We start from the raw sequence: 12,701 nt of genomic DNA, 5'->3' as shown, positions 1-12,701 counted from the left end.
AGGATTAAACCCAAGGTTCCTCTTTTGACTCTTTTGTTTCAGTGTGCCACAGTAAATGCTAAAGCTTTTGCCTTTTAAATTATGACAGTTTCTCTAACAAAATGGATGCATTTGTTTTTATACTTAGGTTTTCTTTGCTAGGTAGCTTTCACCTGCTGGTGGTGTATAGAAAACACATTTCATTTCAGAGCTATGGGAATAATGAAATCTTAAAATAATAATAGCACTTTTCTTTTTGCTTTGCTACATAGAGAAGATATGAAAAAAGAATTTGAAAGCTCTGTGAGAGCCAGAGGCTGTCAAGGAGCCAGGCATTTAACAATAGAAGCCAATTAAGTTTTAGTGCAAGTGTAGTTGTCTACTACTCTGAGTGTCCCTTGCCATCCTCCCTTATATCCTTTGCAACATACATTCTGTAGATATCACTCAACATTATGTTTCCTGGGACAAAAATTCCCAGACCCATGGAATAACTTGTAACTGTAATGTGCTGTTGTCTTGCACAACTTATGCTGTGGATTCTTAAACCAAATGATAGTTTCATCTTATTTAGGCTCCTTCATTTCTGCAGTGCCTTATAAAAAAAATACACTCAGTGTTTCAATTAAATGCTCTTATTTGATAAATGTAGAGAGCAAATAGATTCCTTATGCAGCAACAATAACCAGTGAAGTCATGGTCAGAATCCAGATATGATTTCCTATTTCCAGTAATGCAAAACACTGGAAGCTGTCACAGTTTTTTAAAAAAAATACTTCTCCAGTACACATCTGGAGGCAAAGATACAGGTAGGGTATGCTAACCCTAAGATGTGTATTGATTGCCTTGTCAGCAGGCAAGCAAGCTGCCCCATTATTAAACACTGCAAGGCATGGGCTTCACTGGAGAACCATTCTTATCTTTTGAGCCCATACACTAGAGATGGACACCAGAGTCCAGTTTGTGAGTCTGGTTGAAACACCATTACAGTTAAACATCAAATGTACTCTGAAACCACTAAAACATTTTTCATTACCTTATTGTGGGCTTGAGTCAGCTCACAGGGAAATATGATAAATGGGCCTGCTGGCTCTTATCAAGTGTCATAATATAAAGCTAAGCAAAATAAAACCCCTTTGACTCCTGTAGATTTCCACATTTATTTTTATTCCAATAAGGTATTTTTTGACTCTGCTCACCATTTATTCAGCCAATAGTGATTGTTTCACAACTAATTTATTGTGCTCAGAGTGTGAAAAATGTGTTTTTCTGTTATTTGTTTTCAAAGATTGCCTGTGGCAATGAATGATCATTCTGCTGTTTTCTTTTCATTGCAAAGGCTGAATTTTATTTCAGTTTATTTTGTAACTGAATAGGATTCAGTAGAGAACAAATTAGAGAACCTGAATTTGGTAATCTTTGTTATATCAGGCCAAATTCTTAAAAAAAATAACTCTGTAGTTTCTTTAAAGCACAATAGATCTTTTGAATCAGACTTTCCTTTAGAAGATAAAATGAAAATATTTGATCTTCAGCCTAAACTTCAGAGTGTTGGGGGTTTTTTTTTTCCCTCTGAAAATTGAAAAGTAGGAATTTGCTTAATCTGAGCTTGTCCTTTTAACTTTTCAGGCAGCAATGTTTACAACAGGTCATCACTAACTCAGAAATTGTATTCAATTCCACAATGCAAACCCCCAAATCTTTCATCTCTTTCATTTGTTGTGAAATGGGAGAATTGATTTGTGCTGGAATTCTCTAGCTGCCTTTTGACCTGCTGTCCTTCAGGCAAACATTCACTTATGATGATAGCAATATTTATTTTAGAATGTCCACCACTGATTTGCCCACATTGCTTTGAATTGAATTGGACAGTACAACCAGAATAGTCAGTACAAGCAACTTTACTGTTTTTAAAGCAATAGCTTATGAACCAAAATTAAAAAGGAACAATTTTGAGCAGATATAATTGTCTTCCTGTCCTGGGATAAATCATTCTTCAGAAAACATACAGTAGCTCATTAATACAATACAATACAAACTGTAAGCACTTTTGTTCTTTTTAAATAGTGAGTTGTAACTGTAAGCACTTACTGTTATGGCCTGGAATCTTTCTTTCAGCAATTCAGCTTCCTCCATTCTAGAAGTCAAAAACAGGCAAGTAGTGAAGGAAAACAGAATGAAACCATAAGCAAAAAGCCTCCTGGTGGGCTACAAAAAAAGCCGAGGTGATTTGATCCAATTCCAGAGCAGCGAGAAGGCAGAATTTTTGAATTGTCAGGAGAGTCCCTGAACAGATGAGCAGATCAGTCCAGACAGACACATGTAATGAGGGTGTGTAGAAGAAGCAGACGTGGAGAGTGCTGGCATAAGTTGACTGACAAGTTGGAACAGTGGAGCACAAGCCCTTTTCCTTCAGAAGCTGCCAACTCTTTGTTTTAATGTGCTCGGTTAGCGTGCCATTTCTTCTTTAACTGTTAAATGCCCAGAACTGAATCTTCCAGGACCATGGCAGAAATAAACTTTTTCTATTCCTGTTTTTCTTGCTTTCCTTCTTGTATGCTTCTGGTGATAAAATATTTCAAGCTTGTTAAGTATTCCTATTTCTTTTGAAACTTATTTCACCTGTGTGTAATGTTAGCACTTTAGATGACATGGAGGTTTTTTTGACATGGCAGTTTTAGCTCAGTTTCTGAGATGAAATTCCTAAAAGAGCTGTATTCATACCCTAAGGAATGGTTTAGAACTGCTATCATAAAATAAAACTTCAGGTAATCAGGTCTATTATTGAATGCAAGTGTTAATCTCTGAAATTACTGATCAGCTATCTAGGACTAAGAGGAAGCTTTGCCTAAGTAAGGATTTCAGGATCATCATTTCAATGTTACCAAGATGAGCCTAAAATGCCAGTGGTTATGCTGGATTTCCATTCATCTGACTTGAAAGTCAGCCTTCCAAAATCGTTTTAGGCAACTTGCAAAACAAGTGGAACAGCCTGTAGTAAAATCTAGTTGTGTAAAAAATTCTAAGCAAGATAAGGCTGAATTCACACAGCATAAAGATGTAATGTGAATTTGGAATCCCTTTGTTTCCCTGAGTATCATGTCATATAAGTCTCTGTAAGAACACTAACAAGAGAGTTAGTCAGCGTGTTTGGTTTTTTCCTGTTAATTTGCTGAGATGACTAAAATCAGCAGGATTTGGTGAGGGGTTTCACTTTGCATGTCAATACAGCAGTCTGAATCTTGCTGGCAAATCAGGACAGGCAATCAGGCTCATTGCTAGCAAATTCTGAGGTGATTCATAGTTCAATATGAATCAATATTTAATTTAAATTTCTGTCCTTCTAGTATATCATAGCTCATTCACAGGCACAAGCAGACTATTCCCCTCCACACTTATATTAACAATGCATTAATGTTTGTACTGTGATCCACCCTGAAGTTTTGTCCAAACTTGTCAAGCCCCCATTTTTTATTGTCCAGTGTAGATTTCTTTTTAAATATTCATATATGCTTCATTAGGTCAGCACCCAAAATTTTAGAAAAATTACCACATAAAAGCAAATGTGATGTTCAAAGGAAAGTGTACTGAGGTATATCAAGAGACACAGATTAAATGAGAATTTAAATGTGTTCAGTTTATGCATTTGAGAATAAGTGCATCCCACTGAGTTAAATTTATTCTTGCTTCAGAAGCCAATAGAGAAGGTGGTCTATCTTTGTAACTTAGTATAGCCTTTATATAACTTGAAATAAACCCTTCAACTTATTTCATCTTTGTCTTCTGCAAAATTAATTTTAAAATTTAAGAGTGTATATGGACTTCAAAATGTTTAAAAGATATTTAACAGCAGATGATAACATCACAAATAAGTAAATCCATCTTGGCTCAGAATCTATACTTTGATACAATTGGGATTCCATTCTCAGTGAGAGGAGAAATGAGATCAGTATTTCAAGTTCAAATTAGAATCAATGGAATTGCATTTGTTTAAGTTTGTATGATCTAAAGTATTTTTCTTAACTTTGTGCTCCAAAATTAAATGTTTTTTAAAAAGCCCTATAAATTATATATATTTAAAGCCCAGGCAAGCATTTAACATGTCCTCAAGAAGGTTTCTAGAATGATGCATGCTTTTTAAATTGGCTATTATTATGGAAGTATTTAAATTCTACTTTAAACGTTTTAAGTTGTTAAAATCATATACAACCCCTAGCTAGTCAGGATTTGTTGCTGAGTCAATAGTTTTTTTCCAGTTATCTTAATCCTATTCTAAATGAGATTTATGTGCAAGAGAAGAAATGTACCATCTGTCATTTTGTCTACCCCTTAAGCCTACTTCACCAATAGGAATATCCATGGTGTTATAGGTTAAATCAGTCAATATGAACAGCTGTGTTTTCATTCCAAAGGTTTCCTGGAATTAGGTTTTTCAGAACTTGCCTGCCAAAAATATATCCAGATGGAACTATCTACCTATTCTGCAATTTTTAGGGGGAAAAAAAAAGAAAAGAAAAGAAAAAAAAATTGGAAGCATAATGTGCTAGTCTGTGTTTCTGTAACTACCAGCTGTATATATTTCTTTTTGTAGAATGGATTCTGAGTTATGTGGAAAATGTTTGTCATGGGCTAAGTAGTTTTAAAAAAATTAAGAAAAAATTTTAAATTCTTTTCCCTTTTTCTTTTTTTTTTAAGCTTCATTTCTTCCTTTGTTAATTTCCATTTTTCACTGGGTACCTAATGTAGGGGTGATAATCAGAATCTAAAGCAAAAGGTTACATTACGGATTTTTTCAGAAAAGTGTGTGGGAATTTAGGAGAATGTTGTATCCTGAATCAGAATCTAGAAGCAGGACCTCAGAAGCACTTCCATAACTGGAAATGTGAGTTCTGATATTGATGTCTAGAGAGAAGTCTGAAGAGTAGTGTAGAAAATCCTGTTACTTCAAAACTTTCGTGGATGTCCCTGACCATACTCTACAAACAAAAGAATCCTGAGTTTTACTTCCACTCATGACACTAAGACTTCTTTTGAAACAAATCATTAACCTAAGGTAATGTGTGTAGAGTGAGTTACAGGTTATTGTAGTTGCAAACGGTTGCTTCTAAGAGGAAACCTCATTAAAGGTAACAAGTAAGATGCTTTCACTTTTTAAAAAATACATTTGAAAAAGAGAGATTGAAGTTAATGGAGTTCATCAGATTGTGATCAGTTAAAAATGTAGCCAGTACTTTCTGGAAAGAGCAGTTACAGAGTTCAAGAACCACCTTTTTCTGTAGTACTCGTCTTATTATTTTGCTTCATGATGAGCTTCATTCTGTAGCTGGGTTTGAAACAAGAGAAGGGTGTTTTGGACTTGGTATCAAAGTGAATTTTATATTCTTAGTCACTAAAACTTTAATCTAATGATCTGTGAATCATGTGGGATTCTCCAACCTTCATCAGGTAAATAAAATTTAAGATGTTTTCTTTTATACTTTAGTCAGACTCCAGTTTATATTAGACAGTATTCTTAAAAATATATGATAAATTGGGGGTGGGGTACAGCAAAAAAGCCTCGTGTCCCTCTATGAAACTCTACAATATTAAAAGTTATTAAAAGCAAGTACAATTTTGAGATAATAGAGGAAGTTCATAACAAAACCTCTGCCAGCTCTCAGTAGGGATTAAAATTTTACCTTGAAGATAATTTTGGAGAAGTAATTCCCTACTAGAGAAGTCTTTTAGCATAATTAATTTCTTGGTTAGTCCCACTTTAAAAAAACAATATCCAAGTATCTCTCTTTTATACAGTTTTATGAAGTTACCTTCTTTATATGAGTAGGCTCCCCTGAATTTCTGGGAAGAAAAGCCTTGAACTATTATGTTTCTGTTGGTACAACTCCCTTCCTGTTGCTATTCATAACTATGAACATATTAAATCTTGAAAATCAAACAAAAGAAACAGTTGTTGGTCATTGTCTTTAATTGTTTTTAAAACACTGGTTATTTTGTTAATATTAAATCTGCTTGTCAGATATCTTTCATCATTCTATAGAACTTTTAAAATGCAGCACTGGCTCCACTATCTCTTCCATGGTAGGTTTGTGTATTATATGCCCAGTGGAGCCTACTTATGAATGCTTTTCTGCTAAGTACAAATTGTCTTGCTCTTATTTTCTAAAATTACACTGTGACTTTTGTCAAAGTCTATTATAATCAGTTAAGGATGTTTTTGTAGCCTTTTTCATGTTTCCAGACACCTCTCAGTTTTTGGCCTCATGTATTTTGTACATGTTTTATGAAACTCAATATGGGAGGCTTTCCAAAGTAGCTTTAAACTCTGTTGTGTCTCATTTAAAAATCACACTTCAGTGAGTAGTTTAAGTGTAATTACTGTGGTGACATGATATGTGAGACTCTTAACAGAATGTCTCCAGGTGCCTGAAGAAGTGATAAGGTTGTGTTTTGCTTGGGTTTTTTTCTGTGCTTTTGTGTTTTGGGATGTTATTTTTTTTTGTTGTTGTTGTTTTGTTTTTTTGTGGTTTTTTTGTTAAATGTAAACTTCAATAAATAATGCCACAAACAGTGTGAAATAATCAGGATCAGAGCCTTAAACATATGGAATGTATTGCTTGCAACTCAGCATTTTCCAGTTGCTGCTGATACACACTTCTAAGAATAGTGTGCAGTTTTAAATCCTACTGAACCAGCTGTTGGGAATTTTAATCAGGGCTCTGAGAACCTGCTGCGCTTGTTGTGTAGTTTGGTTGTGTTTTGTTAAGCAGAACCAAACACCCTGTAACCATGCCAGATTCAGGGAAACTTACAAAACCCACGATATGTTATACAATTGGATAACATACTGTGCTGATCATTGCTTTCTGGTGCACTCAGAGAACATGAGAGCTGTAGTGGTTTTGCAGTGTAGGCCTCAGGAGGATTGCAGAGCAGAATTAGGGCCTTGCAGAGGTGTTTTTGTGAGCACTTAGTGCCAAATATACTTTTTCTAAGTCCAAGTGCTGCTGGTGGATGCCTTGAAAGTATCAATTATTTGGTCTAGAAGACAGCTGAAACAGGAAATCCTTAGGAGAAAACTTTTCTTCTTGAGCTGGGGGATGCAGAGGAGGCAGGAACAAGATTAGAGGTGGTGAAGCCATCCAGCAAGTTCCCCTAATGATCAGCCTCTTGTTTGTGGGCTGAAGAATGGGAGCTCTTTAAGTTACATCATTGATTCCCATCTCCTGATCCATGGGCAGAGCTCTCATTCTGCTTCACTAAAAGCTGCCTAACCAGCAAGTAACCTGTAGCAAGGTCTACCCTGAGCACAGCTCAGGTGTTCTGCAAGATGAGATGAATCTTATCTGATAGCTCTCAGCAGAGCAAAGAGATTTCTCCACCTATGCTTCCAGCCACATTTTCCAGCCACTTGCATTACTCTGACTCATCTGTGAACGGATTGATATTGCTAATCTCTCAGAAAGTAACTAAACCCCAAGCAACCAGACAAAAAAACCCCAAAACAAACCACCACCACCAACAAAAAAACTCAAGCAAAAGATCCCCAAACCCTAAACAACCAAATCTACACCCCCAAATCTACGAGTGTCTCCTAAGCCAGTGACCTGAGTAGGCTCAATGGCAAATGAGAGGAACAGTAGCATTGGAGGTAAGAAGGAAAGAGGAGAAAGATGGAGGAAATGTGACTGTTCTGTCAGCAGTGAGTTGCCAAATGAACTCAGCCATCTTGCAGGCCTTGGGTTTACCCTCTCACAGTGGTGTGGGGACCATGAGAGACCTTGTGATGACGTGTATAATAAGCACGCATGCTTAGCTATTTATCTGAAACTTGAAACTGCTGTGAAAACACGATGACTTCAGACCCTGGCAATCCTTCCTGTGCTTCCAGATATTCTGCACTGTGGGTGGGCAAAAAATATCCCACATAAAATTTGTTTTGCGTAAGACTTTCCAAGTAGTAATGGAAAAAATTAATGATAAGATTACACAGAACTTCGTTGTCCGAAGAGGTGATAAGATTATTTATGGCAGGTAAAACTTCTAGCAATTTATCTTTGGTGAAGACGACCTTTTTATTTGTGGAGTAGCATGCTATTTGGAGACAGTGGCTGAGAAAAACTCTCACCTTATCTGTCATTCACGCTGTTGGCTTCAGCTGTCCCTCGCTCATTTGCAGTGCTGGGGAGGTCATCTGAATAACGCGGGGGCTGACTGAAGGGCTGCACCAAGCAGTGCAGAGCAAGCAGCTGCAGAGTCATCCGGATGCCTGAGAGAGTCTGTCACCAACTGCTGTTTTTCAGCAGGTTCAAATATTTTACTTCTGCTTCTCATAGCACCATATATTTAGTTAACCTCTTACCTTAGAGTGGTGATTATTAACTAGGTGCAAAAGAGCTTAATACCGTTTCCTTTATTCCTGTAAGATTTATTTTGGTTATCAGGATTTCAGACCAGTTTTATCTTCTTTTCACCAGAGTCTGAGGTGGATATTGTGAATGATATTATAGTGTTTGCCTGGTATTCACTGAGGGTGAAGTTACATGAAATGTTTGAAGTGATTCAATGGCTGTGTGGTGCTAAGGCATCCTCCTTCTCTCTCTCAGTCCTGGATATGTATTCCCACAGCTTGCTTGGCTGCCTGTGTGCTAATTCTGCTCACTAAGCTGGCAGGGAATTAACCAAGCAAAAAGGTGGCTATTGCTGAGCTAGTGAGCAGAACCATTGCTCAGGGAAGTCTGAGTGCCAAAATGTGGTAGAGCAAGAGGACAGAGGGTGGAACTGTGGCTGCTGTGGAAAATGCAAAGGAAGAGGAAAGAGCAGATGAAGAGTAGGGAGGAGTAGGAAAAAAGGGAAGTAGTTAGATCAACTAGCTGTTAATTTTAATTCACTTTTACAGACTATTTAACACAATAGGGATTTTTTTTTTTTTTTCTCTCCCCTTCCCTCTCCAAAAGCTGAGTTAGTCTTTAAAATGCTGTTGGCATACCAAAATGTAATGTTTTATAACCATCCATGAATTTTTTTGAAAAGGGTTTTGATCCCCATTGTTAATCTGAAAAGGCTTGTCAGGTAATTTCTTGTTTCAAGAAATTTGCTGTAAGGAGGAGCTACCTGTGCTCTCAGGCTTTCAGCCAGTAAAGTTAGGAGACTTCAAGAAGGCAGTTTGATTTGGATTAGAAACTTTTTTTCTCCATATTTCTTGCTTGTAGTCACCATTAGATTGAAAACAGTTGATTTTGGTGTTTGAAGGAAAAATCAAGAACACTCCAGTAGTTACAGTGAACTGCTATCATTCTTTATTTTAGTTGGTCTGTTTTGTTACTTATTTTATCTAATATAGCTCAGGCTGGTAATAAAAAGTCATTATCTCATAGCTGCTCAGTGCTTGTATGACAAGTTTTATATTCGCAGTTTCCAGTGGATCACAAGCAATGGGTGGAGAACCAAGGAGTGCACATGCAGTAATCTGTCACTGAAGGAACACCATGTGTACTTGTAAGTATTAACATATTTTCATATAGTCTACACTTCAAACACCAGTAAAAATTATTCATGTCTTTTATTCTACTGAGACTGAAGTGTTCTTTATGTAAATAGCCTTTCTCCAGTTGTATGGAGTATATGTTCATGCAGGTTCATATCAACATTTGGTACTCTTAGGGGTGCAGCCATGTGCTGCTTGAAATTTATATTGTAAATACCAATAACTTGTGCTGATTTGTTGTTGACCTCTTTAATATTATGGCCCAGAAGGTGAAGAGATGAAGTTGGATAGATCAAAGAATTTCAGTAACATCAACTTATTGATGCTATTGATTTAGATTTAGGTTAGGTATTAGGAAAAAAATTCTCTGCTGTGAGAGTGGTAAGATGCTGAAACAGATTTTCCTGGAAGTTGTGGTGGTCCCCCCCAGGAAGTGTCCAGGGCCAGGTTGGATGGGGCCTTGAGCAACCTGATCCAGTGGGAGGTGTCCCTGCCCATGGTGGGGGGTTGGAACTTGATGATCTTTAAGGTCCCTTCCAACCTTAGCCATTATATGGTTTATTTGGACCTCCAGCTAGCAGAGGAAGGCAATTCTGGGGACCTAATTAAATAAGTGAAAGAAATTTAGGCTTAAGTACAGATGGGGACCCTTAGCCCTCGAAAGTGATATTCTGAGCTGATTCCTCTTACAGTTATGAATGCCTGTAACTTATTTCAAGGTTGACACAGCTTCATTTCATGTGTTACTCATATCTAGAGAACATCTCGTCTTTTAATCATATAGGCTTATTTCTTATCTCCTAAGCCTTCATTAATTTAATAATTCTGTATATATCCCAATTAAAAATACTGACAGGCTGTCATTTCAGGCTCCTCCTTTAAATACACACAATAGTTTTAAATGAATGCAAATGAATTTTTTTTAGAGTACTCTGCCACCACCACAAGTTGAACAACTTCCATAATTAAGGGATGTCTTTAGGGCTACCTGTTCTTAACAATAGGTAGAAAATAGCTTTTCTGGTGACCATTTACTTTCAGAGAACTCTAGGAACAAGTTCACCTTATTGGGATAGCAGAATACTGGCTCTCTGAAGCTGGATTGAAACAATTTTTTAAGATACATACATGAATTCTCAAGAATTGCTGTACAGATTCAAAAAAGAACAATTTCTGCATTCTATGCCCATAATTCTTACCTATGCTTATCTTTGTGTATATTCAGATAGTGGTTCTGGGATCTGTCCTAAAAAATAGGTGAAGGTGTGTGTTGGTGGTCTTCAGAGCTGTGTGAGTGTCCCATGCTTGCACTGACTCTGCTGTCCAGAGCTGAGCTGACTGCTGCCATATGCAAACCAAGAATTGAGACAGATGATGCAGGTACTGGAATGGGTTTGTTCAGGGGCTCCTGCTATTGGGTTAAAAAAAAATCTTGTAAGCCCTTATTCCCTAGGCTGCAGCCTTTTGTCTTTACTGCCACATCATTATGACAGCTTCAGGATAAGTGACAGCTGAGCTGCTGGCTGGTACTTTCTCCAGATTGATAGTGTCTGCTTTCCAAAAAACATTGTGTGAGCCTCCACCTTTCCACCCCCTTGTCCCACTTCTCCTAGATATTATTCTAATCATCAGCCTTTATCCTATCCTGTATTAATCTTATAAAGCCTGAGCAAATCTGCCTATCTCTGTCAGTGCTTGGTGGATAAGGTCCTGTTCTCCAGGGTGGCAGCTCTCAGAGTGCACAGTCTGCACCAACAGACTGCAGTCAAAACTGACCACAATTTGAATTCCTGGTTTAATTTTCCCTAAGCCAAGCCATTATGACACCCTAAGAGCAGTTTTAATGTTTGTTGAACATTCTGAAAATATTCCTTACTTACTGGTCCCTGAAGTTGCATTGTGTGTAATGCTGGTGGTGTAGGAAATTAAATGCCAGTTTTGAAAACAGCATGAATAATAAAAGGTATAAAGGTCAGACTTTGAAAGATCAGCATGGCTGAAGTAAGCAGCATTTTATTCTGGCTACATAGAGCTTTCAAAGAGAAATACGAGTTAACAAAACATCTTGACTCCTGACTCTTCTTGTTTATCTTCCTAGAAAATTACTTTAAACTCTCTGTATAAACATTCTTTGGAAGTACTGATTATTCAAGTATCTTTCCTTTTAGTAATTCTAAATAACTGGATCCTTCTGAGTAATGGAAAGGTTTACAATTCATGAACAAGGTGCCACCTTTTTCTATTCAGATGTGGGATGATTAATAAAAAGCTTGAAATCTGTCATGTTTTCTCATTTATCTGTAGGTTAAATTAGTAGTCTGCTTGGGTTATTCTCAGCACTTTAGATGCTTGCAGAAAGTCTCTCATGGCATCTTCCTCTGATCTGCTCAATTACAATACTGTTAGATGTGCCTAATCACACTTTCAGTTTTTTCCTTTCAAACTCTAGTTTGCAAGATTCACATCAATAACAAAGCTTTGTGTAAGAATAGCTGAAGGTGTCTGTTTTCCTTTGGACTCCTGCATATCATAAGAATTCTTCATTAGTAGTGTTTAATTTTTTTTTTCATGACAATAATGCCTACACAAAGCAAAGAGACCTTTGCAGTGGCCTTGTGTAATAAAAAAAATGACTAACTGCTTCCTATGTGTTTTGAAGTTTAAGTGAATCTTATTTTTTTTCTTAAGGCTCACATGTAGGAGAGACATAACGTAAATGCCTGTAATAGTTTAAAATTATAATTTGAAACCAGTACTGCTTAGAGTAAGGTACTCACTGGTTGAGATTTTGCTATTCCATTGTGCAGTATGAAGATCGCTTCTTAAATTGAACTGTAAGTGGCCTTTTGTGGTCTTCAGTGTTTTTATCTGTGGCATTTTTTCAAAGAACAAGCTGATTGAGAGCAACTGAGTCTAAAACCATCTGATTCAACTGGTAATGGCTTACTGTTAGGTATCTTGATCAGACAGCTCTTACTTGAGGATTCATATATTGCCTGAGAAAATAATGTAATAACTGAAAATTCTTTTTTTCCCCTTTGAACAGGAATAAAAAAATGCTGGAAACTTTACACCTTTATTGGCATATAAAAAGTCTTTTCAAGTATTTTAGAAGTAAAGGATAAATTGACAACATTTTGAACACTTTGTAGTTAAATGAACATCAAAAGTAGTTTTCTGTGGTTTTTTTCCCTTTCAGGACTATGAGGGATCAGAATTAGTGTTGATAGGCCTGCTT

The 12,701-nt window shown here is 36.8% G+C and overlaps 1 protein-coding gene and 1 long non-coding RNA gene across 10 annotated transcripts in view; one reads left to right on the top strand and one right to left on the bottom strand.

Annotated features, from left to right (window-relative positions):
* PALMD (palmdelphin) overlaps positions 1-12,701 on the bottom strand; it is a 47,535-nt gene that overhangs the window by 21,199 nt on the left and 13,635 nt on the right. For all 3 annotated transcript variants that reach the window (XM_071750891.1, XM_071750892.1, XM_071750893.1), the window contains exon 2: positions 2,071-2,116. In XM_071750891.1, coding sequence (XP_071606992.1) covers positions 2,071-2,116 — 46 coding nt within the window. The remainder of the gene's footprint in view (positions 1-2,070; positions 2,117-12,701) is intronic.
* LOC139799198 (uncharacterized) overlaps positions 8,258-12,701 on the top strand; it is an 82,245-nt gene continuing 77,801 nt past the window's right edge. For 2 of the 7 annotated variants that reach the window (XR_011727136.1, XR_011727133.1), the window contains exon 1: positions 8,258-8,282. This is a non-coding gene — a long non-coding RNA (uncharacterized lncRNA). Of the gene's footprint in view, positions 8,283-8,323; positions 9,469-12,701 lie in introns of those variants that run through there. The other 5 variants (XR_011727138.1, XR_011727137.1, XR_011727134.1 and 2 more) reach the window with 5 other exon arrangements.

This window comes from Heliangelus exortis, chromosome 8, assembly GCF_036169615.1.
Source record: "Heliangelus exortis chromosome 8, bHelExo1.hap1, whole genome shotgun sequence".
In the NCBI taxonomy this organism is placed as follows: Eukaryota; Metazoa; Chordata; class Aves; order Apodiformes; family Trochilidae; genus Heliangelus; species Heliangelus exortis.
Note: the sequence above shows the minus strand (reverse complement) of the source record. Positions and strands in the feature narration are given on the sequence as shown.